The sequence below is a fragment of the Schistocerca gregaria genome, unplaced genomic scaffold, assembly GCF_023897955.1.
Source record: "Schistocerca gregaria isolate iqSchGreg1 unplaced genomic scaffold, iqSchGreg1.2 ptg000632l, whole genome shotgun sequence".
NCBI lineage: Eukaryota > Metazoa > Arthropoda > Insecta > Orthoptera > Acrididae > Schistocerca > Schistocerca gregaria.
Window position 1 is genome coordinate 14,040 of NW_026062018.1, and position 17,649 is coordinate 31,688.

A 17,649-nucleotide genomic window follows, 5' to 3' on the forward strand; every position below is an offset into this window, starting at 1 on the left:
ACGTCGCCAGGGGTTTCTGGGGGTTTGCTGGATCCCTTTATTTGTTTCCTGCTGACGAAGAACCGCTGGCTGGGCTCTTTGGGCGAGGAGGTGGCGTTGAGCGGCGCCGAAGCGGCGTTTTCCGCCGTCAGTTTGCGGTCCTGTGAGGTCGCTTGTTGGGTCGTAAGATTTCGAGAGAGGGCGCGGGGCGAGGGCGGCGGGCGTCGCGGAGGCGGCGCCGCGAAGGCTGCGCGGGATCCGAGGCGCTTGGAAAGGCGGTGCCGCAGAGGGGTGGCCTGGGCGGCGGGAGACATGTATTGCTGCAGGTGCCGAAAAAAATATATATATATTTTTGAAATTTCAGAACAGGACGCAAATTTTGATTTTTCTCGGTCTTCATAGATTCCGATTGAGGCGTGTGGCGAAGAGCCGAAGCGGTCCGCAAGTAGCAGGGGCGACTTTTAGGAAGTTCTTCGCGCATTGGAGCGTCGCGTGAGGAGTTTGAAGACCGGACTCGGCGGGTCGTTTTTTTTTGGACAGCGGTTCTGATGGGCACACTGGCCCTCACCGCTGCGGCGGTCCTGATTGGATTTTGCTTCGTCAGAGACGTACGGGGCGTTTTCTTTCCTTGTTCTGTTTCGAAATGTGAGACTGACGCCTTTCTGCCAGCGCACGTCGGGCCGCGTCTACTCGGAGCGGACGAGTCTGGCGGGACAAACGATCATCGTGACGGGAGCCAACAGCGGTAGGTATCGGGGTTCGTCGGAACGCGCAGGGCCGAAGACGTTAACATTTTCGACATACAGGAATTGGATTCGAGGCCTCGAAGGAGCTCGCGCTGAGAGGGGCCACGGTCGTCCTCGCGTGCAGAAACCGAGACGCCGGCGCATCTGCGAAGAGGAGAATCGACTCCGCGCTGAACGCGCGAAAAAGGGGGGCCGAGCGTGGCAGAGTGCTGTTGGAAATGCTCGATTTGACGGACAAAAAAAGCATTGAAAAGTTCGCTGAAAATTTTAGAAACCTCAATTTTCCGTTGAACGCGCTGGTTCTGAACGCCTCCATAGGCATGCATCCGACGAGGGCACTGGTAAACTCCAAACTAGAGCTCTGCTTCAGTACGCGCGCGGGGGAAAGGGAAAGGGTGCGCCGGGCGCCAATACTCACCGACTTCCAGCTTCAAACGTATTAGGACATTATTACCTGGTCGAACTGCTATGGGACAAAATCGTCGAGGACCACACTCGAATCATCACCGTGACTTCCTCTCTTCACAAGTATGGTACGCGCAGGCCCCAGTCGCTTCCGATCGCTTCCACCGGGTTTTAACTTTGAATCTCCAGTCTCTCTCGAAGTGGACCCGGCGACACTCAAAAAAAGGCTTCCAGACTTGCAGTGCGAACTGTCTTACAGGCCGAAGGAAGCGTACGCCAAGTCGAAGCTGGCCAACATCTTGTTGGCGCACCACTGGGCAAGGCAGCTGTCCGGCATCTCCAACACCAGAGCCATGTCCGTCTCTATGCACCCGGGACTCGTCATGACTCCGCTGCTCACGAGGTACCTCCCGTTTTGGAAGAAGCACCTGTTCAACCTCATCCTCATCCTGCTGGGAAAGACAGCCTGGAAGGGCTGCCAAACGGTGCGTTATCGGCGAAACGACGCGACTTTTTTTTTTTTTTTGCGCCGCTTGGCTCTGACCCCGCGTGCCGTCTCGCCTGAAGGTTATCTACTGCTGCTCTCACCCGATCGAGAACGGGAAGTACTACGGGAACTGCGAGGAAGAGGAGCCCAGTCCCGAGTCGCGCGACGAAGACGCCATGCAGGCGCTGTCGGAGTCCTGTCGGGAGCTTTTGAACGCTTTCTAGCGCGCGGCGGGGAGGAGGATGCGCCTCGGAATGAGGCTCTGCCGGCGCTTTTCGGACTCCGACGGAGGCGAGTTTCGCAAAAAAAAAATTCATTGTTTCGCAGAGCTTGCCGGAATCCCCGCGACGCTCGCTGCTCGCCCGAAGGACGACGCGCCATGCCGAAGAGCGCCACCACCAACACCCGACAGAGGCACATCGAGCTGAAGCTGAGGGACGGGACCGTGAACGAGCAAGAGGCGGAGCAGTACCTCGACATCCCGCTCTCGCCGCCGGCCTCGGGGGGAGACTCCGTGGTCGAGAAGGTAGGTACAAAGCGCGGCTGTCTCTCGGGCCGGAAGCGGCAACGGGCGCGGGTCGCCGAGAGGCCGTTGAGGAAAAATAGCAGGGAATGTAAGGCGCGTTTAAGACGAAAAGCTGATTTTTTTTTTTCTTGCGTGTCTTCTCGACGGAAAAAAAAAAGCTTGCAAGTTTGTCAGACGGAGATCGAGAGTGGGCGTGCTGCAGCCTGGCGCACTTGGTGCAGAGTGAGCCGGAGGAAACGCTGAACGCCCTAGAGGGGTGCGGCGGACTGGTTCATTTGGTGAGAGCGTTGTGCGATAAGAATCGGTTTGTGGCGTTTTCCGCGCTGAATTTTTTGATGTCGATCTTAGAGACGCCCGAGGCGGTGAGTCGCGCGTTGCCCGAGCTGGTGTCGTTAGACGTGTACACTCCGCTGATGAATTTGATGGTGGAATTTCGCTTGCAGGAGTCGATGGAGGTTGAGGGACGAGATCAGCGCGCCGACGCGGATTCGTTCGAAGCGTCTTTCTACGTGGTGTTGACCAATGTGTTGACTCAGACGTCAGAGAGGCGTTCTGATTTTTGCAATTTGGTCCTGACCTCTAAAATGGAGTCATTGCTGAACTATTGTCTGCATCCGTTTGACTTGCCGCAGTGGGCTTCGTCGACTCAGGTGCAGGTCGCGTCCCTCACGCTTCTGATTGCGTTGTGCGATCCGTTCGAGGTGGATTCGAAGTCCTTGGGGGATTTTCCGAGACTTTTGGACTGTCATTCGCTCCACCAAAAAGTTTGGGACCAAACGCTGCCGCTGTTGCCGCGCGTCCTCATTGCGCAGCTGTTCATTTACCTCTCCATCGCGCGGAGCTCGGAATGCGCCGCGCAAGCCGTGGAGCGGTTCTCGCCCCTCATCGCTGATTCGATTCGCCAGACCGAATGCGCGCGCTCCCAAACTTTGGTCCTGCAACTCGTGGCGCGGCTTCTCGAGTCCGATGACTCCGCCGCGGACGACCCCGCGCTCGCGTCTGACGTCCCGAGGCCGGTTTACCCGTCCGTCGTCGACGCCCTGTTGAAAAACAACATTCACAGGTCGCTTCTCGACGCCATCCGCCAACTCGCTCCCAATCAGCCAGATTCCCTCTCCGCCGCGCTGGCCGCGCTCCAGAACCTCGTCCTATCGTCAGTCTTTCACGCCTTCTGCCGACAGGCGTTCATGGACATCTGGCAGACGCTCGCGCCGTTCGGCTTCTACCCCTTTCCTTCGTCTGCCGACCACGCGCAGTTGGCCACGTCCATCCTTCACACGCTCATCGTCGCCGCCCAGCCGCCGGCTTCCGTCCTCGCCCTCGTCCCACCGGATCACTGGACGTCTCTCTTCCTCGCGCTCGATTCCGACCACCTCTCTTCGCGCGACGCTCTTCTGTGTTCTAATTTGTACGGAATTCTGTCAAAGTCCATCGGAACGCTCTCCCCTCTCCCACCGCCCCTCCCGGGACCGCGCGCGCTCCTCTCTTGCTCGGCGTCACTCCTGTGCAGGTGGGTCGCCGACCTGTGCGCGTCTCCCCTCCCCACCGCCTCCGACGCCGCCAACGCCATCATGGACTCGTTCGCCGAGCCCTCCCACGACCACCTCCTCCGCTCCGTCCGCCGCGCGCCCGCCCTCTTGCGGTCGTTCTCGCGCCGCATCCCCGCGCAGCTCGACGAACTCGCGACCAACTGGCAACGCTTCCTTCAATACAAACACATATAAGCGCCCCTCGCCCCGTTATTTTTTTTCTCTCTCTCGAGCCGCGCTCAGATCATTCCTCACTCCCCACAACCCCATGCACTCCGCCCACTACAAGCCGAAAAACATCCTCATCACCGGCGGCGCAGGATTCGTGTATGTCCCCTATACACACACACGCATATACACGCCTTAACCCGCAGCCCAACCTCCCCGCAATCGCGCCTTTCACGCTAATCGAGACCTCTATAGCGCCTCCCACGTCATCCTGCACCTCCTCAAGAACTACCCAGACTACACCGTCGTCAACCTCGACAAGCTCGACTACTGCTCCAGCCTCCGCTACTTCGAACACGTCAACTCGCTCCCGACTTACCACTTTGTACACGTACGTCTCTCTCTTCCCGCGCGCCTTCGCGCCGCGTGCTCACCGGCCCCCTTTCGCCGCAGGGAAACATCCTGTCCACCGAGCTGGTCTCCAGCATCCTCGACCGCTACAACATAGACACCATCATGCACTTCGCTGCGCAAAGCCACGTCGGTACGCGCCGCTCGCTTCGGACCCGTCTCGCGCGCACGCGCCCCCTAACGCGCCCCCCCTTCCTCTCACAGATAGCTCCTTCGGCAACTCCCTCGAGTTCACCAAAAACAACGTGCTGGGCACGCACGTCCTGCTCGAGTGCTGTCGACTCAGGCGGATATCCCGGTTCATCCACGCCTCCACCGACGAAGTGTACGGAGAAAGCGCCTCCAACAACCTGACCTGCGAGTGCTCGCTCCTCGCCCCCACCAACCCCTACGCCGCCTCCAAGGCCGCCGCCGAGCAGCTGGTCCACGCCTACTTCAAGAGCTTCAAGCTCCCGCTCCTCATGACCAGGTCCAACAACATCTACGGCCCTCACCAATACCCCGAAAAGCTAATCCCAAAATTCATCTGTCGCCTGGAACGCAACCTCCAGTGCTGCATTCACGGCAACGGCTCCGCCCGACGCTGCTTCCTCTACATATCCGACGCCGTCAACGCGTTCGACCTCGTCCTGCACAAAGGCGTCGCCGGACACGTCTACAACATCGAGTCCAAAGACGAGCTCACGGTCTCCGACGTCGCCACGCGGCTCCTGTCTCTCTACGGACTCCAAGCCCGCGCCGACCGGTACATCCTCCACACCCCCGACCGACTCTACAACGACATGCGCTACCATATAGACGGGAAAAAACTGCAAAAACTCGGATTTGTCCAAAAAATATCTATCGACGAAGGATTGCGACTAACGATCCAATGGTACAAAAACACCAACTTAAACCTCGTCTGGCAAAACGTCGACTCCGCTCTACACCCCCACCCTATCGCCAACGACTCCAAAGACCAAGGCAACCCCCGACACCGCGCCCTCCCCTCCCCCCCCGTTTCCGCACACACGACTTCGACCATCAACACCTGAGACGCCCGCTCTTCTTCACGCACCTGGCGCCGCTCGCTGCCGCTCCAAAGGCGACCCCCGCGTCGCTCTGCCGCACGAGACCCCCCACCACTCCGCTCCTCCGCGAGGCGCAGTCGGGCGACCCCCGCAACCGATCCGCCTTCCCAAGCACCTGCGCCTACCACTCCCTGCCAACCCTCCGTCGGTAAGCCTCTCTCGCCTCCCGCAGGCTCGGCGCGAGACTGTCCTTCTCCGACATGACGTATTCGGCCTCCCTGACGGGCTTCGGGAAGGCCAGCCCGATTTGCTCGTCCCTCGCGTGAACCTCCATCTCCAACTCTCGGTCGTAACTCCCGCTCTGCGCGTAGCACAACAGCGAATCGTCCTCCAGCGACAACACCAAATGTCCGCACCTCTCGGGCACGTACACCTGCTCCGGACTCCTAGCGTCGAGCTCCACGCGCTGCCACCTCAAATACGTCGGCGACTCCGGTCGCAAATCCACGCAGTAATCCAACACCCTCCCCTGCACGCAGCTAACCAACTTGCCGTACGGAGACGCGTGAATGCCCCTCAGCACGTCCAGACGACTCCGCGACACGCTCACCTGCAGGCACCTTCGCAACTCGGGATCCTCGAAGCAACTCGCGTTGAACGCCTCCAAAAACGAGCCCCTGTGATCCACGTGCAACGCCAACCGACGCACAAACGAACCCTCTATCAGCGCAACGGACCCCATCGTCAACTGAGCTCGCCGAACGCCCCTCATTCGTCACCCCAAAAAAAAAAAAAAAAAAAAACTCGGACCTACAATAAAAACACGAACGTCAGTCCGACTCTAGAAACGGCCGGCGGATGCTTTTCATCACCTTCTTGACCCCCTCTTTCACTTGACTAATTCCCTCCCCCCCGACCTCTGAGAGCAGCTTTGAGACGTCCAACTCCGCAAACGGCCTCCTCGCAACGCCCCCGTTCGGTCCAGAACTCGCGCACCGCCATTCGATGCGGGGGTCCACGTGCTCCTTGTACAGCTCCAAAATCTCCCGGTTCTCGATGACGCCCGGGTTCGCGAAGTTGAAATTCCCGACCAGGTTCCGCCTGCACATGTCCAGCAAGATCTGACCGGCGGTTCGCCGCGGCCCGTCGTGTCAGTTCGCCGCGCGCGACGGCTTCGAAAAAAAAAAAAAGTCTTCGCTCGTACCGGCCAAAGCTCGTCGATCACCGTCACGGACGTCGGAACCGAGACAATTTCCTTGAACCGCAAAAGCTTCGAAAGCAGGTTTTTGGCGTGCGGCGCCGACGAAATGGGGTAGCATATCCTCCAATCAAACGAATTCACACGGTCAGCGCCCAAACGCCCGTCAGGTCCGCCCTTTTGCGAGTGCGCTTACCTCACATGCAAAACATTCGTGTACATTTCGAGCAACTGCTCCAAAAGAATACGCAATTTGATGTATGTACCGTCTTGAACGTTCGGGGGCTCCGTCTCCTGCGGTCGAAACACGTTAGGCAGAGCAGGTCGCGCAGCGTTCTCTCGACCTCTTGTTCTGTACCTTGAATCCAGCGCCGCTGCCCAGCGGGTGCCTCTCGTCGTACTGGTAAACCAGGCCGCTTCCCAAAATCGTGACGTGGACGTTTCTCATGTGGCACAGGTCGACCACGTTGAGAGTGGCCAGCACGTTGATCCTGACGCCCTCTTGTCGGTGCGTCTCGAACCAGTCCTTTTCGAACGAGGGTCAGAACTCGGCGCCCTCGCTCCGGTCGCGGCTCGCGACGCGCTCGACACAAAAAGACGCAACCACGCACTATGTTCGGATTGCCGGAGAGGCCTGCCGCGCAGAAGACCCACCTCGGTCGGTAGGCATCCAGATCCCTGGACACGGCGCTCCTGTCCAAGATATCAGAAGAGGGGGCGGCGAAGGTGGAGCGGCCGTCGGCGCTCAAAGTTCGAACGAAGTGACTTCCTAGGAAGCCGTTGGCCCCGTAGACCAGGAAATCGACGGGGTGCGGCGCGTCAGGCATTCTCCTTCTCGAGGCAAAGACCAGCACCGAAGAGACAGAAAGAGCTTTCTGCACGCCGACGAAAAAAAGTCGCGCTTGACAGAATTTTATTCGTCAATCGAGGCTTGTCTGTCTGATCACAGAAGAGCAACGTTCAATTCTTCGAGGAGAGAAGCACAGTTCCGGCGAAACAAGGGTGAGTCTTCTTCGATGAAAGATAGCATTGACGTCGTAGAGAGCATCGCCGAGATGCTCACAAGTCAGACAGCCCCCAGCGCGGAGGAGCTCGACTCTATGCAGTTTCCAGACGCGTACACTCTGCACCGAGGCATGCAGCGTCTGAAAAAACGTACGTCGAGCCTGCGGGGAAGCCCCAACGGGGGCGAGGGAGAGGTCATGGCACCGCGGGGCGACTCAAAGGAGACTGACGCCTATTGCGAGCGCAGCCGATCTGGAGCGCATATTCGTCAACAGAGCTTTGAGACTGGACCGCATTGAGGTGCGTCGGCGGAGGGGTAGAGACACGCGTGACGTGACATGTGACAACTAATATGACGTGTACGTTTGGGGGGCGTGTGTGGATAACGTACGAGGAGAGGAAACGGCCAGTATGTCGGGTTTGACATGGACTACACGATAGCAAACTACACGGAGGAGTACGAGAGACTGTGCTATGGGATGATCATAGACCGACTGGTGGAAAAAATGGGGTATCCGTCGGAGATCAGGGAGCTGCAATACGATTCCATGTTTTCTATTCGCGGGCTGTTCATCGATGTGGAATTTGGGAACTTGTTGAAGGTAGACGCCTATGGCATCATCATGAGGTGCGTGCACGGCAGGAGGGTGATTCCCAAGGACGAGGTGATGAACCGCTATGGCTCGATGAAGATCATGAACGAGCAAATCGGACGTCGATTTTACCTCTTGAACACCCTGTTCAGCATCCCGGAAGCGTGCGTGTTCGCGAATTTGGTGGAGCACTTCGAGATGCAAGGAAACCCAAACTCCGAAAAGGAAGGGTTGCCGTGCCTGATTTCGATGAAATGCTCCGGAGACTGGAGCGAAGACGACGTGTCCCGAATGAGCGAAGAAGGGACCTGCGAGGCGAAACACAAGAACGTGATGTCCAGAAACGGGGACGACAAGGCAGTCGATTTGTATTATAAAAACCTATGGACCGACGTTCATCAGGCCATGGACTCCATTCACTACGACAACAGCTGCAAGGAACAGACATTGAAGGACTTGCCGAAATACGTAAAGCGCTCCGACCAACTGTCCCGTCTCTTGAAACGACTCCACTCGGCCAACAAGAAGGTGTTCTTGCTGACAAACTCTCCCTGGGACTATGCCAATCGCATGATGACCTACCTTCTAGAAGGGTTCGACCCAAACTATCGCGTTTGGAGAGACTATTGGGACATCGTGATTGTCTCAGCCAGCAAGCCGGAATTTTTCGGCGCGGGATCGACTCTGCGGAAAATCGACCCCATCACCGGCAAGCTCAGTCTGGGCCGCACCAGCAGCTATTTCGAATCCGGCAGCGTCTATCACGGCGGAAACCTGAGTATCATGGAAGACATGGCCGGAATCAAAGTCGGAGATACGGTCCTCTACATAGGTGACCACGTTTTTTCCGACGTCCGAATGTCCAGAAAGCGTCGCGGATGGAGAACAATGCTGATCATTCCGGAGCTGGAACGCGAGTTAAAAATTTCCGCTTCACCTTCTGCTCAGAACCTCTTCAACAGACTCTACTCCCTTCAGTCTGCCAAAGCTCTGACCTATCTCAAGTCTGACGCTGAAAGCACGGAACCTCCCAACGTCGAACTACTTCAGTCCATGATCTCGAAAACAGTCGCCCTCAAAGACGCACAGTACAACCCCTTCTTCGGCTCAATGTTCACTTCAGGACTCAAACAAAGCTTCTTCACCCAACAAATGCTACGATACGCCTGCATCTACTCCACCCACTTCTCTAACCTCCTCAACTACCCCATGTTCTATTCATTCACCGCCGACATATCCCCTCTTCCCCACGAAACCTTCGACCTATCAAACTCGGAAGCTCCAACCTCTCACGATGCGCCGCGTGCCTCACGAGCGTAGCGGCTCGGACCCCACGCCAGCTCGCGCTCAGACCGCCGCCAACACCTTCGCAAGCGCTCTCGCCTCGTGTTGTCGGTCGCAGACCCAGAAAAGTCTCGCCCCTTGGGCGAGACGAAAAGCGGCCCGAAGAGCACACATAGCAAACACCGTGAGAAATGTGTATTGGACAGCATCTACCGCGCCATAAAAAAAAGAAAAACACGGAAAATAGAGCACAAGCTCACTTTTGACTGACACATTTTATAACCTTTATTTGTGGGCGACTATAGAAAGAGAGCTGGGCGCCTCGTGAGGAGGCTGACGCTAATGCACGCATGTCCCTCTCCCAGAGGCAATGCAATCAGCATCTCTCTTATCTTTCTCTCTCAGCAAGGAGAGTTGCAGCCCAAATGAACAGTACCACGCCCGATGGGCAGCCTATCCCTCTTCCTCGGCCGTTCCCTCGCTGTTAACGACATCCGCAGGAGAGTTGTTCGCCTCTAAGCTAGCGTCACCCTTGTGGTGAGCCAGATTCTCGGCCCTCGAATAACTCGCGACCTTTTGAGATTTGAGCGCGTGTTCGGTTTGCTGGTCAAGGCCAGAGCTAAACGAGTCTCCAGTGCCCTTCTGATGCCCGAGTTGTTCAGACTTCGAGTAGGAATTAAGTTTCTGTGCATTGGTAGTGTGTCTCGTCATCAGGTCATCAGCAACAACAGTCGCTTTCTCTCCTGTGCCCTTTTGTTGTGTGAGCTGCTGACTCTTGGAATAGCTGTTGAGCTTCTGCGCCTCCGACGCATGCTTGCTCAGCACGTCATCCGCTACTTGCGTTGGCTTCTCTCCTGTTCCCTTTATTTTCGCACGTTATTTACATACACAATTACGAGAAAACGCGTGCAAAAAGTATGTACCTTCTGTGTTTTGCCAACTTGGACACGCTTAGCATCCTCGTTCACTTTTTGTGCCCTCATGGCCTAATACAAACAGTTGGGCCCAGTTAGTACCACACTTTTGATCCGCGAGAAAAAAGCTTCCCTTCAAACACCCAACCCTCTGTATCCCGCGAACTAGAACGTACATTTGCCATCTTAAAGTCCATCCACGACATCTTTGCGTTTTTGGTGCTGAGATGTTAATCGTAAGTACGATAAAAACTGAATGCTAAAAACAACAAAGGAACTATAAGAATTTCATATTCAAAAAAAAAATAACGTGCAGTCTTTACGATGTTAAGTAAATTATTGCGCAGATCTACCAACGGTCACTATGAAAATGACTTTACCACCATATAGTGCAGCTGAGGCAACACTCCTGGAATTTGAACCATACACTAAGGCTATACATCAGCTTCTATGCTAATAACCACGGTTATGGCCAGAGATATCGCATTCTTCGCGATTGAAGACAGAGAACACATATTTCTAATACATATTGTGTGCACCGAACACATGTCAGGGTTCGATCTCGCAAAATATAAAGAGACACGCAATCCAGACAGATATCTATTCTACACAAATCCCTTACGGTATTTAATGTGTATTTTTTGGCCTACATATATACCGCGCGCTTTGCGCCAAATGCATTTTTCTTGATCTCTTAGCCACTATCGAAATCGTCTTGCATCTCTAGAACACTCACTCTCCCCCCATCCTCCTTCGCCATTTCCAATAATGTTGAATAGTGTGCAGGGTCTATCCACGCCTGTAATACTCCGTTCCCTTCACTTTCCAGCGTCCATTCCTTGGCTATGGTCGATTCGTTCAATCTCTGTTTCATCTCTTCACTCCTTAACTCTAGCGCAACTCTAATCTTCGACCTCTCGATTGGCAAACTCGTCTCTTCTTGCAATGCCTTGATCGCCTGGCTGACCTGTTGCCGCGCGCTTTTACTCGGGTTTATCTTGAATTTGATGTCCAACAAAGCCGACTCAATCATGCCAACCGTCAAGCCCTTTTTCGTCTGCTTGTTGATGCATTTCTCGGAAATAATCGTCGCGATATCGCGATATGTCTTTCGGAGTTGGTCCTCGCGCTCTTTTTGAGACACTTGGAGCTCTCCCACTTTCAAAATTTCTAGACAAACCTTGGCGTGGTCGGTCGTTCCGAACGCACGCACGAGATCCTTGTCCTTAGCAATTACACCCTTGCTCACATTTGAAAATACCTTAAAAGACTGCAACACCTCGTCTAAATCGGATTCTCTGAATGTAAAATCATCCATCATATGTGAGAAATACAAAAAAAACCCAGCGCCTTTTCATGTGCGCCCATACATAGAGAGGCAAATCTCTTTTGTACGCTCTTGTTGTATAGAGGTCACCCCAAATTATCAGATGCTTCAGGTGACGTACATTTTTTTCTTCCACTCTTGCACCTTATTTGGATAGCAAGCGACTTCGAACCTGACGCCGCACTTCTTGAGACGCACAACAGCGATATTTGTCAATCTCTTTTGATTGACTGGCGTATTGATACGACTCATGCTTCCCCTCCTAAAAGCGTGACTTTCTACTGCGTAGCTTTCGGTATAGCAAACTGCTGCCCAGATTGGCTTCTATTCGCCAACTTTTTTGACCAAATACACATTTTTTCTATACGCTATTGGTACGCTAATAATATTTTCTTTGAACACTTCTCACACATTGAAAAACACATAACAAATCACTCTTTTTTCTATATTTATCGTTCAGAAAACGACCATATAACTCCACCTAGGGAGTGTTCATGTCTCCTCTCAGGGAAGACACTCGAATTGCCTACTATGCTGGAAGCTGGTACTCAGGCGATCGTACGTATTCCCTCATGTTTCGTGTGTCAAGTTCTCAAAGACTTACCAACGAAAACAGCCGAAATTCTGAGGCAACAATTGTCGAAATGGATAGAGGATGCAGAGGCGCAAGAAAATACTCGAACCGAAGGGGCCAAAGAGCAGCAGGGTCCTATTAGAGCAATCATAGGACCGTACGTATCTCCCAACCTGCGTGTGTAACGAAAATCTATTACATGAAGTCGTTACACACATATGTGCCAGTTGCACGTCGTACGTGCAATGTGCTTCTGAAATTTATCTAATTTGAGCGATGAAATCCCTTTTTTAATCTGCATAGCCATGCTGGATATATGTATAGTGGGTCTACGGCGGCATTTGGGTACTGCAAACTATTGCAGATGCATTCTCAGATCAAACGGATCTTTTTGTTCGGTCCTAGTCATCGAAAATCATTTCGAGGTTGTATGCTACCTTCGGTGATGGTGAACGCCTATGATACACCTTTTGGCCCAATACCACTGGATTCTGAGCTGATCTCGCATCTTGAATCCTCTTTTCCTGAATATTTTAAACGCCTAAGTAAATCGTCGGAACTACATGAACATTCTTTAGAAATGCACCTGCCGTTCATCTACTACTGCACAAATCGCAAGGCACATCCGGTGATGCTCATCCCAATCATGGTCGGGTCGCTTCCAAGTTCTCTGAGCTTGAAATATGGCCAAATATTTGCGCCCTATTTTGATAACGCAGATAACTTTTTCGTGATTTCGTCTGACTTTTGCCATTGGGGCAAATCGTTCGACTACACATTCTACCGGAGCGAAGACGGACAGGAAATATACAAGTTCATCGAGAATCTGGATCGACGTAGCTTCGAGGCAATCGAAAATCAAAACGACACCGAATTTCGCAATTATCTGGATCAAACCAAAAATACCATCTGTGGACGGTATCCTATTTCTATCTTGCTCAATACGCTTAAATACGCCAAGAATAAATACAATGTCAAATTCATTCAGTATAAGCAATCGAAAAAATGCATGAGTAATGAAGATACGTCTGTCAGCTATGCTGTCTCGCTGGTTTCTGATTGCCAAAGCCGTCAAGTTTGACACTACTGTCAATACAAATATATCTCATCTCAGAACTCTTTCTAGCTGTTAGTTGATCGTTGCTGACAATTGTCTTAACGCAGCTTCTACTACTTCGAACCTGAAGTAGAGAAGTGATTCTTTCATATTGTATTGCGATTGTAATACATAACACCTCTCTCTCTTTCAGGCCCTCTGTTTTGGTTTTTTATATTTTCGTTTCGCGACAATTTTTGTACCCGTTTTTTTTCTACTGTGGCATTTGACCTTCCACATCTTTAGAAGTACCTCTAGGAACGTCTATTGTGGTCTTAGTTTGAAAAATCTCCCCTGTATCAGTGGTTCTCTCCTTAGATAACAACCTCTGGATTTCCTTCCTGATTTCCACTGAGCGACGTGAAGCCTGTTCGTATTCTCGTGCTAGCAGGTCGATTTGACTTCTGACTTTGTCTGAAGCCCTCAAAATTGTTTCCAATACCCTCTCTTCATTCTCTGAAACATAATGTATCAATTGTATAAATTCACAACAAGTTTGTGTCAGTCACATATTGCGAACCCTGCAATTCGGTCTTCGAATGGCTATTTAAAATTGCCCTAGTTTGTCTGCGTTATAATATATATAACACGTACGATTTTGATAAGTTGCCTTCTCTCTTTGTTTTTTTTTTGTCAACAATACTCTATAAATTGGCTCACTTGGATTTGTGAACGTGATTTGACTCGAGCGCTCTGAAATAACCGCTCCCCCTTCTTTGGGATAAGATCCATCCGGATTGAACAACTTGAGCATATGAAAGAGTTTAACAGGTTTTTCATTTGGATCGACGAAGCTGATGATGATGACTACTTCAAATTCTTCCCATCCGTCTGCTTCTACTTGATATGGTGGACTTGACAATATGTAGTATGGCTTGACGAAGCCAGGGTGCATAATGAAGACAACCTGCTTGATAAAGTGTGAAATGTCTTCGCCGTCGCGAGCAGGTCGAACATAAATGCGCCATCTATGCGTATTTTTATGTGTAGTTGATCTTTGTGCGCCACTGCTTGAATGATGATATGCCGCCATAGCACTTCCCAAGGCTTCCGTATGCGGGCTATTTGAAGATCCGAACGTTTGAGCTCCTTCATAGGGGGTGCGCATAGTGCCAAGAGATGATGGGGTTGGATAAGAACGAGCTGGTGCCAAACCGGTTTGTATTTGAGAAAAAGAAGAAGCAGGTTGTTCATTATTTGACATTTGATAAGAGGTTATATTAGGGGTATAGATAGTCTTGCAGTAGCTAGGTAAGCACCGAGCTTCGCTTCCATATACAATTTCCTTTTCGATGGTGATACCTATCCTATGTTTGGCATTTTTCCAAACTGACCGAGGTATGTTATGTGGTGTTGAGCAAGTGGTAACTTGATGCATTCATACGTTAAAAAGGATAGGCTGAACGCGTAACTGATTCAAAGTCGTCAAGGAATTGTGTAAATCTGGCAACTTATTTTTTGATTTTTAAAATAGGCACAATTTTGATCAATCCCAATCTATTTGAGCACGAAATCATCTTGGTACCGAGGGGGACATTCCGTTTGCTCCTTGAAACGCGCTACTCTCTCTTTTGCTTAACTCTGAAAATAATAGAAATACTAATTTCTGCGCCCTTCGGCGTTCCTCTCGGCCTACCTCTTTTTTACGTTCTCTGGCGACAATTTGCACATAGCATCATAAGAAACGTTTGATTTCAAGGAGAAAAATTTTAATACTATTTTCGTTCATTAAAGCTACATTGCATATGAACGTAGCTGGTATGACTCGCCGAGCACTATTGGCGATTTGATTTCCTTCTAGCTGAGAATGGCATCTGTAGATAATAAAATAGTGGAGAAAATTTTGTGAAATAAACATATTGGTATATGAGGGTATAGAAAGATGCTGGACACGCATCGCATTTTTATTTTTTTCTGTTGATATTTGAAGTAAAAAGAGCGATCTATTGAATAGTAATATTGGGATAGTACACACGTAAATTGAAGAGCATAGACTCTTCGAGCGAAGTGCTAAGGAATATCTCATTTTACAGTTTATACAAACTAGATTGTATTTTTCAGTTGTGCGAGTTTTTTACGAATGAGCTTGAGGTCTGCATTGGCTGGTTCTGGAGTTTTTTCGACAACATATTTCAGAGCACCTGTTTTATCTTTTGACAGCATCCAATTAAGATGAGCCTTTTGACGAGTAGAACCGTATAGGTCTGGGAAGTTGATATCTCGATGAGTGGGATTAAGTTTATAAACGAAGTGATCTTTTCCCAGTTGCGAGCCACTAGATAAGAAGGCCTAGAAGATTGAGAGGAGTGAGAAGTGTTGGCAGAATTGTCGAAATTCCATTAGTATAAAGATATAGCAAACGAAAAAGTCTAGGAAAGCAGGGAAAGCTTGATGAAAATGTGCAATCAATCGCCTCACTGATAAATATGTGGCATAAATTTCGTGAAAGCTCTGTGTCGATGCTGAATTTCAAACGGCGCAAAAAAGCCACAACGAAAAACTGTTGAATGTTTTTAGAGAAAGAAGGCGTTTAGATATATGTCAAAAGTACCTTGATTCTTTTTTTTTTTGCCATGATATTCAGGATGGTCGTTAGTTTAGACTTGCTTGGTATGATCTCTCTAGGTATGAGTTCGTATAGTTCAGGGCGAGTTAGATGCCCTCTTTCGCGTAGCAGGTTCGCGACCACCCTCGTCTTGAGACCAATAGGACATCCACTTGGGATGGACTTCAGGTCCGAGGCGAATTTTGCAAGACTCATATGATAGAAAGTTGGTCGGAGGACAGACTTTACGGAAATGTTTAGCAGATATTTTTTCTCCCTGCAGATTTAGGGCTTGGCTGGTTCAGATGTGCGGTAAGTTTCTGCATTGCGTCGCTGAGTCGGTTTGAGAGGAGAGGGGAGAAAGGGCGAGGGCTTTTTTCGAAATATTGCCTCGCTTGAGTAGGTGCATAGTAAATGGATACTTTCACGGGAGCGTACATTTCCGCCGAATCCAAAATGCTAAAGGAGGGTGCGGGGAGGTGATATAGAGTGTATCGCGGTAGTACGAAGGAGATGTCTTTGTATTTTGTGGTACAACTCGAATTTAAAAAAAAAAAAAAGCAGAGGGAAAGAAAGCTATCCTCGGGTGCAGTGCTTGTACAAGAGAGGCGTTAAAACGTGATGGACTTTTTGATGCCAGAGGTAGGTTGCGTGCTTTTGGCATGAGATATCCCCTTGTTTTGTCAACGAATGAGGACACCGTCTAGATGGGTGTGTGCAGAGAAGGACTGTATCGGGTGTTTTTTTGATTCTTATGCAATAATGACGGACTTACGGGTTTGAATGAGTTGTGTCGCGAATTAGGAGCCGAAGTTGACTAGGGTGCTCCGAGTCCACTTGACTGGGATGGACAATATGTACACCGACGAGGAACTGGAGTTTCACCGAGAGACGGTGGAATTGCCTCGACGAAGGGGGCGGAAGGAGTTATCGTTTAGAGATCCGTTGTATAGGTGTCGGTATACAGGTTTGGGCGACGGGAAGTCGACATGGGACAGAGTTGTGAGGGAGTCGAGAGGTCGAGAGTTGGGCCGTGCAGAGTCGATTTATAGAGATTTGGTGCGCATATGCTGCAATCTGCTACCTCCAAGTGCAGGGGATCATCAGAGTTTGTATGTGGCGGAATCTTTTTTGCGTTTATCACGTGACACACAAGTTAGCGAGGAAAAAAAGAGAAAGGAGTTAGAGGAGTACCTGGGGGTAGAATGTGAGGAGGAGCGATACAGAGAGGCGATGAGAGCGGCGGAATTGTTCAGACATTGGATTGCAGAAGCGCCTAGAGGGGAAGGTAATGCTAGACCGAAGAAGAAGGGGCAAATATGGAAGAAGGTAGCAGCGACAGAAGAGAGGTCAGGTTTAAAAGAATTTAGAGAAAACCAATTAGGTGGCACTGAGATTTTATCACATCGGATTCCGCTGTTTTGGCGCGAGTCTGAATTTCCCATGGGGAAGCTATTCACAAAGACTGGAATAGGGGATTTGTTGGCGTTTGAAGAGAAAGAGCCATACAGCGAAGAGAAAGAGCCCTGGATTCTGCTGTTAGATGAGTTAGAGAGCAGAGTGCCGAAGCAGGTGGACGGAGATAGACAGACAGATAGTCGGTACGTGTGCTTTTAGAAGACGGGTTCACTGGTCTGGTACAATGCAGTTTTTTGGCAACTGACACTTTTGTCATTTTTGAAGCGTTTGCTCATCGGATAGACGGCCCAAGGCGGGTAGTTCGGAGAGGTCTTCTAGGGTTAAATTTGGCTTGGCCGATTTGGAGAAGCTGGTGAAGGATTATTGCCGACAAAACGATTCGATGGGAGCGAGCTCGAGAGAGGTGATAGACCAGATCATGTCTTTGGTTGCT

General features: G+C 51.1%; 8 protein-coding genes and 1 long non-coding RNA gene across 12 annotated transcripts; 4 read left to right on the forward strand and 5 right to left on the reverse strand.

Moving 5' to 3' along the window:
- Positions 1-377: 377 nt before the first annotated feature.
- Positions 378-3,876, forward strand: LOC126317498 (retinol dehydrogenase 14-like). Of its 3 annotated transcripts, XR_007556688.1 has the most exons (7): positions 380-587; positions 649-724; positions 786-1,094; positions 1,154-1,258; positions 1,320-1,615; positions 1,698-2,143; positions 2,302-3,870. XR_007556688.1 is itself a non-coding variant. In XM_049993168.1 (6 exons), the coding sequence occupies exons 1-6, from the start codon at positions 528-530 to the stop codon at positions 1,839-1,841; spliced, it is 990 nt and encodes a 329-aa protein (XP_049849125.1). In that variant the 5' UTR covers positions 378-527; the 3' UTR covers positions 1,842-2,254. The 3 variants fall into 3 exon arrangements, 2 of the variants coding, with proteins under 2 accessions (XP_049849125.1, XP_049849124.1); XM_049993168.1 differs by lacking the exon at positions 2,302-3,870 and having other exon boundaries at positions 378-587; positions 1,698-2,254; XM_049993167.1 differs by lacking the exons at positions 380-587; positions 649-724; positions 786-1,094; positions 1,154-1,258; positions 1,320-1,615 and having other exon boundaries at positions 1,847-2,143; positions 2,302-3,876.
- A 64-nt stretch (positions 3,877-3,940) lies between these two features.
- On the forward strand, positions 3,941-5,285 carry LOC126317506 (uncharacterized). The gene is made up of 3 exons (XM_049993179.1): positions 3,941-3,999; positions 4,137-4,384; positions 4,456-5,285. Exons 1-3 carry the CDS (start codon positions 3,941-3,943, stop codon positions 5,283-5,285), a joined length of 1,137 nt encoding a protein of 378 aa, XP_049849136.1.
- Positions 5,286-5,442: 157 nt separating this feature from the next.
- LOC126317507 (dTDP-4-dehydrorhamnose 3,5-epimerase-like) lies at positions 5,443-6,003 on the reverse strand. The gene has a single exon (XM_049993180.1). It carries the CDS (start codon positions 6,001-6,003, stop codon positions 5,443-5,445), a length of 561 nt encoding a protein of 186 aa, XP_049849137.1.
- Positions 6,004-6,091: 88 nt separating this feature from the next.
- On the reverse strand, positions 6,092-7,328 carry LOC126317482 (uncharacterized). The gene is made up of 5 exons (XM_049993149.1): positions 7,071-7,328; positions 6,818-6,985; positions 6,656-6,753; positions 6,466-6,583; positions 6,092-6,382 (listed from the first exon to the last, which is right to left on the reverse strand). Exons 1-5 carry the CDS (start codon positions 7,284-7,286, stop codon positions 6,092-6,094), a joined length of 891 nt encoding a protein of 296 aa, XP_049849106.1. The 5' UTR covers positions 7,287-7,328.
- A 52-nt stretch (positions 7,329-7,380) lies between these two features.
- Positions 7,381-9,602, forward strand: LOC126317483 (cytosolic purine 5'-nucleotidase-like). The gene is made up of 3 exons (XM_049993150.1): positions 7,381-7,614; positions 7,712-7,764; positions 7,875-9,602. Exons 1-3 carry the CDS (start codon positions 7,476-7,478, stop codon positions 9,375-9,377), a joined length of 1,695 nt encoding a protein of 564 aa, XP_049849107.1. The 5' UTR covers positions 7,381-7,475; the 3' UTR covers positions 9,378-9,602.
- LOC126317486 (ribosome maturation protein SBDS-like) lies at positions 9,586-11,897 on the reverse strand. Of its 2 annotated transcripts, XM_049993154.1 has the most exons (4): positions 11,704-11,897; positions 10,432-11,553; positions 10,265-10,327; positions 9,586-10,202 (listed from the first exon to the last, which is right to left on the reverse strand). In XM_049993154.1, exons 2-4 carry the CDS (start codon positions 10,459-10,461, stop codon positions 9,795-9,797), a joined length of 501 nt encoding a protein of 166 aa, XP_049849111.1. In that variant the 5' UTR covers positions 10,462-11,553; positions 11,704-11,897; the 3' UTR covers positions 9,586-9,794. The 2 variants fall into 2 exon arrangements, with proteins under 2 accessions (XP_049849111.1, XP_049849110.1); XM_049993153.1 differs by lacking the exons at positions 9,586-10,202; positions 10,265-10,327 and having other exon boundaries at positions 10,857-11,553; positions 11,704-11,895.
- A 153-nt stretch (positions 11,898-12,050) lies between these two features.
- Positions 12,051-13,237, forward strand: LOC126317484 (protein MEMO1 homolog). Its single transcript, XM_049993151.1, has 3 exons — positions 12,051-12,140; positions 12,199-12,313; positions 12,460-13,237. The coding sequence occupies exons 1-3, from the start codon at positions 12,077-12,079 to the stop codon at positions 13,235-13,237; spliced, it is 957 nt and encodes a 318-aa protein (XP_049849108.1). The 5' UTR covers positions 12,051-12,076.
- Positions 12,425-14,665, reverse strand: LOC126317485 (YEATS domain-containing protein 4-like). Its single transcript, XM_049993152.1, has 2 exons — positions 13,847-14,665; positions 12,425-13,708 (listed from the first exon to the last, which is right to left on the reverse strand). The coding sequence occupies exons 1-2, from the start codon at positions 14,628-14,630 to the stop codon at positions 13,467-13,469; spliced, it is 1,026 nt and encodes a 341-aa protein (XP_049849109.1). The 5' UTR covers positions 14,631-14,665; the 3' UTR covers positions 12,425-13,466.
- A 480-nt stretch (positions 14,666-15,145) lies between these two features.
- Positions 15,146-16,313, reverse strand: LOC126317479 (uncharacterized). Its single transcript, XR_007556687.1, has 3 exons — positions 16,236-16,313; positions 15,804-16,093; positions 15,146-15,541 (listed from the first exon to the last, which is right to left on the reverse strand). It is a non-coding gene; the product is annotated as an uncharacterized LOC126317479 (long non-coding RNA).
- Positions 16,314-17,649: the final 1,336 nt, after the last annotated feature.

Excerpts from the sequence above, each read along its gene's own strand:
- LOC126317498 (XM_049993167.1), top strand. The coding sequence starts at position 1,997 with ATGCCGAAGAGCGCCACCACCAACACCCGACAGAGGCACATCGAGCTG. Across the intron at positions 2,144-2,301 it reads GAGACTCCGTGGTCGAGAAG|CTTGCAAGTTTGTCAGACGG; the intron begins GTAGGTACAAAG and ends GAAAAAAAAAAG.
- LOC126317506 (XM_049993179.1), top strand. The coding sequence starts at position 3,941 with ATGCACTCCGCCCACTACAAGCCGAAAAACATCCTCATCACCGGCGGC. Across the intron at positions 4,000-4,136 it reads ACCGGCGGCGCAGGATTCGT|ACTACACCGTCGTCAACCTC; the intron begins GTATGTCCCCTA and ends AGAACTACCCAG. Across the intron at positions 4,385-4,455 it reads CGCTGCGCAAAGCCACGTCG|ATAGCTCCTTCGGCAACTCC; the intron begins GTACGCGCCGCT and ends TTCCTCTCACAG.
- LOC126317507 (XM_049993180.1), bottom strand. The coding sequence starts at position 6,003 with ATGGGGTCCGTTGCGCTGATAGAGGGTTCGTTTGTGCGTCGGTTGGCG.
- LOC126317482 (XM_049993149.1), bottom strand. The coding sequence starts at position 7,286 with ATGCCTGACGCGCCGCACCCCGTCGATTTCCTGGTCTACGGGGCCAAC. Across the intron at positions 6,986-7,070 it reads TCTCCGGCAATCCGAACATA|GACTGGTTCGAGACGCACCG; the intron begins GTGCGTGGTTGC and ends TCGTTCGAAAAG. Across the intron at positions 6,584-6,655 it reads ACGAATGTTTTGCATGTGAG|GATATGCTACCCCATTTCGT; the intron begins GTAAGCGCACTC and ends GTTTGATTGGAG.
- LOC126317483 (XM_049993150.1), top strand. The coding sequence starts at position 7,476 with ATGAAAGATAGCATTGACGTCGTAGAGAGCATCGCCGAGATGCTCACA. Across the intron at positions 7,615-7,711 it reads CATGCAGCGTCTGAAAAAAC|CCGATCTGGAGCGCATATTC; the intron begins GTACGTCGAGCC and ends TTGCGAGCGCAG. Across the intron at positions 7,765-7,874 it reads TGAGACTGGACCGCATTGAG|TATGTCGGGTTTGACATGGA; the intron begins GTGCGTCGGCGG and ends GGAAACGGCCAG.
- LOC126317486 (XM_049993153.1), bottom strand. The coding sequence starts at position 11,834 with ATGAGTCGTATCAATACGCCAGTCAATCAAAAGAGATTGACAAATATC. Across the intron at positions 11,554-11,703 it reads CAAGAGTGGAAGAAAAAAAT|AGAATCCGATTTAGACGAGG; the intron begins GTACGTCACCTG and ends TTTTACATTCAG.
- LOC126317484 (XM_049993151.1), top strand. The coding sequence starts at position 12,077 with ATGTCTCCTCTCAGGGAAGACACTCGAATTGCCTACTATGCTGGAAGC. Across the intron at positions 12,141-12,198 it reads AAGCTGGTACTCAGGCGATC|CCGAAATTCTGAGGCAACAA; the intron begins GTACGTATTCCC and ends CAACGAAAACAG. Across the intron at positions 12,314-12,459 it reads ATTAGAGCAATCATAGGACC|CCATGCTGGATATATGTATA; the intron begins GTACGTATCTCC and ends TAATCTGCATAG.
- LOC126317485 (XM_049993152.1), bottom strand. The coding sequence starts at position 14,630 with ATGCATCAAGTTACCACTTGCTCAACACCACATAACATACCTCGGTCA. Across the intron at positions 13,709-13,846 it reads GAAGGCAACTTATCAAAATC|AGAATGAAGAGAGGGTATTG; the intron begins GTACGTGTTATA and ends ATTATGTTTCAG.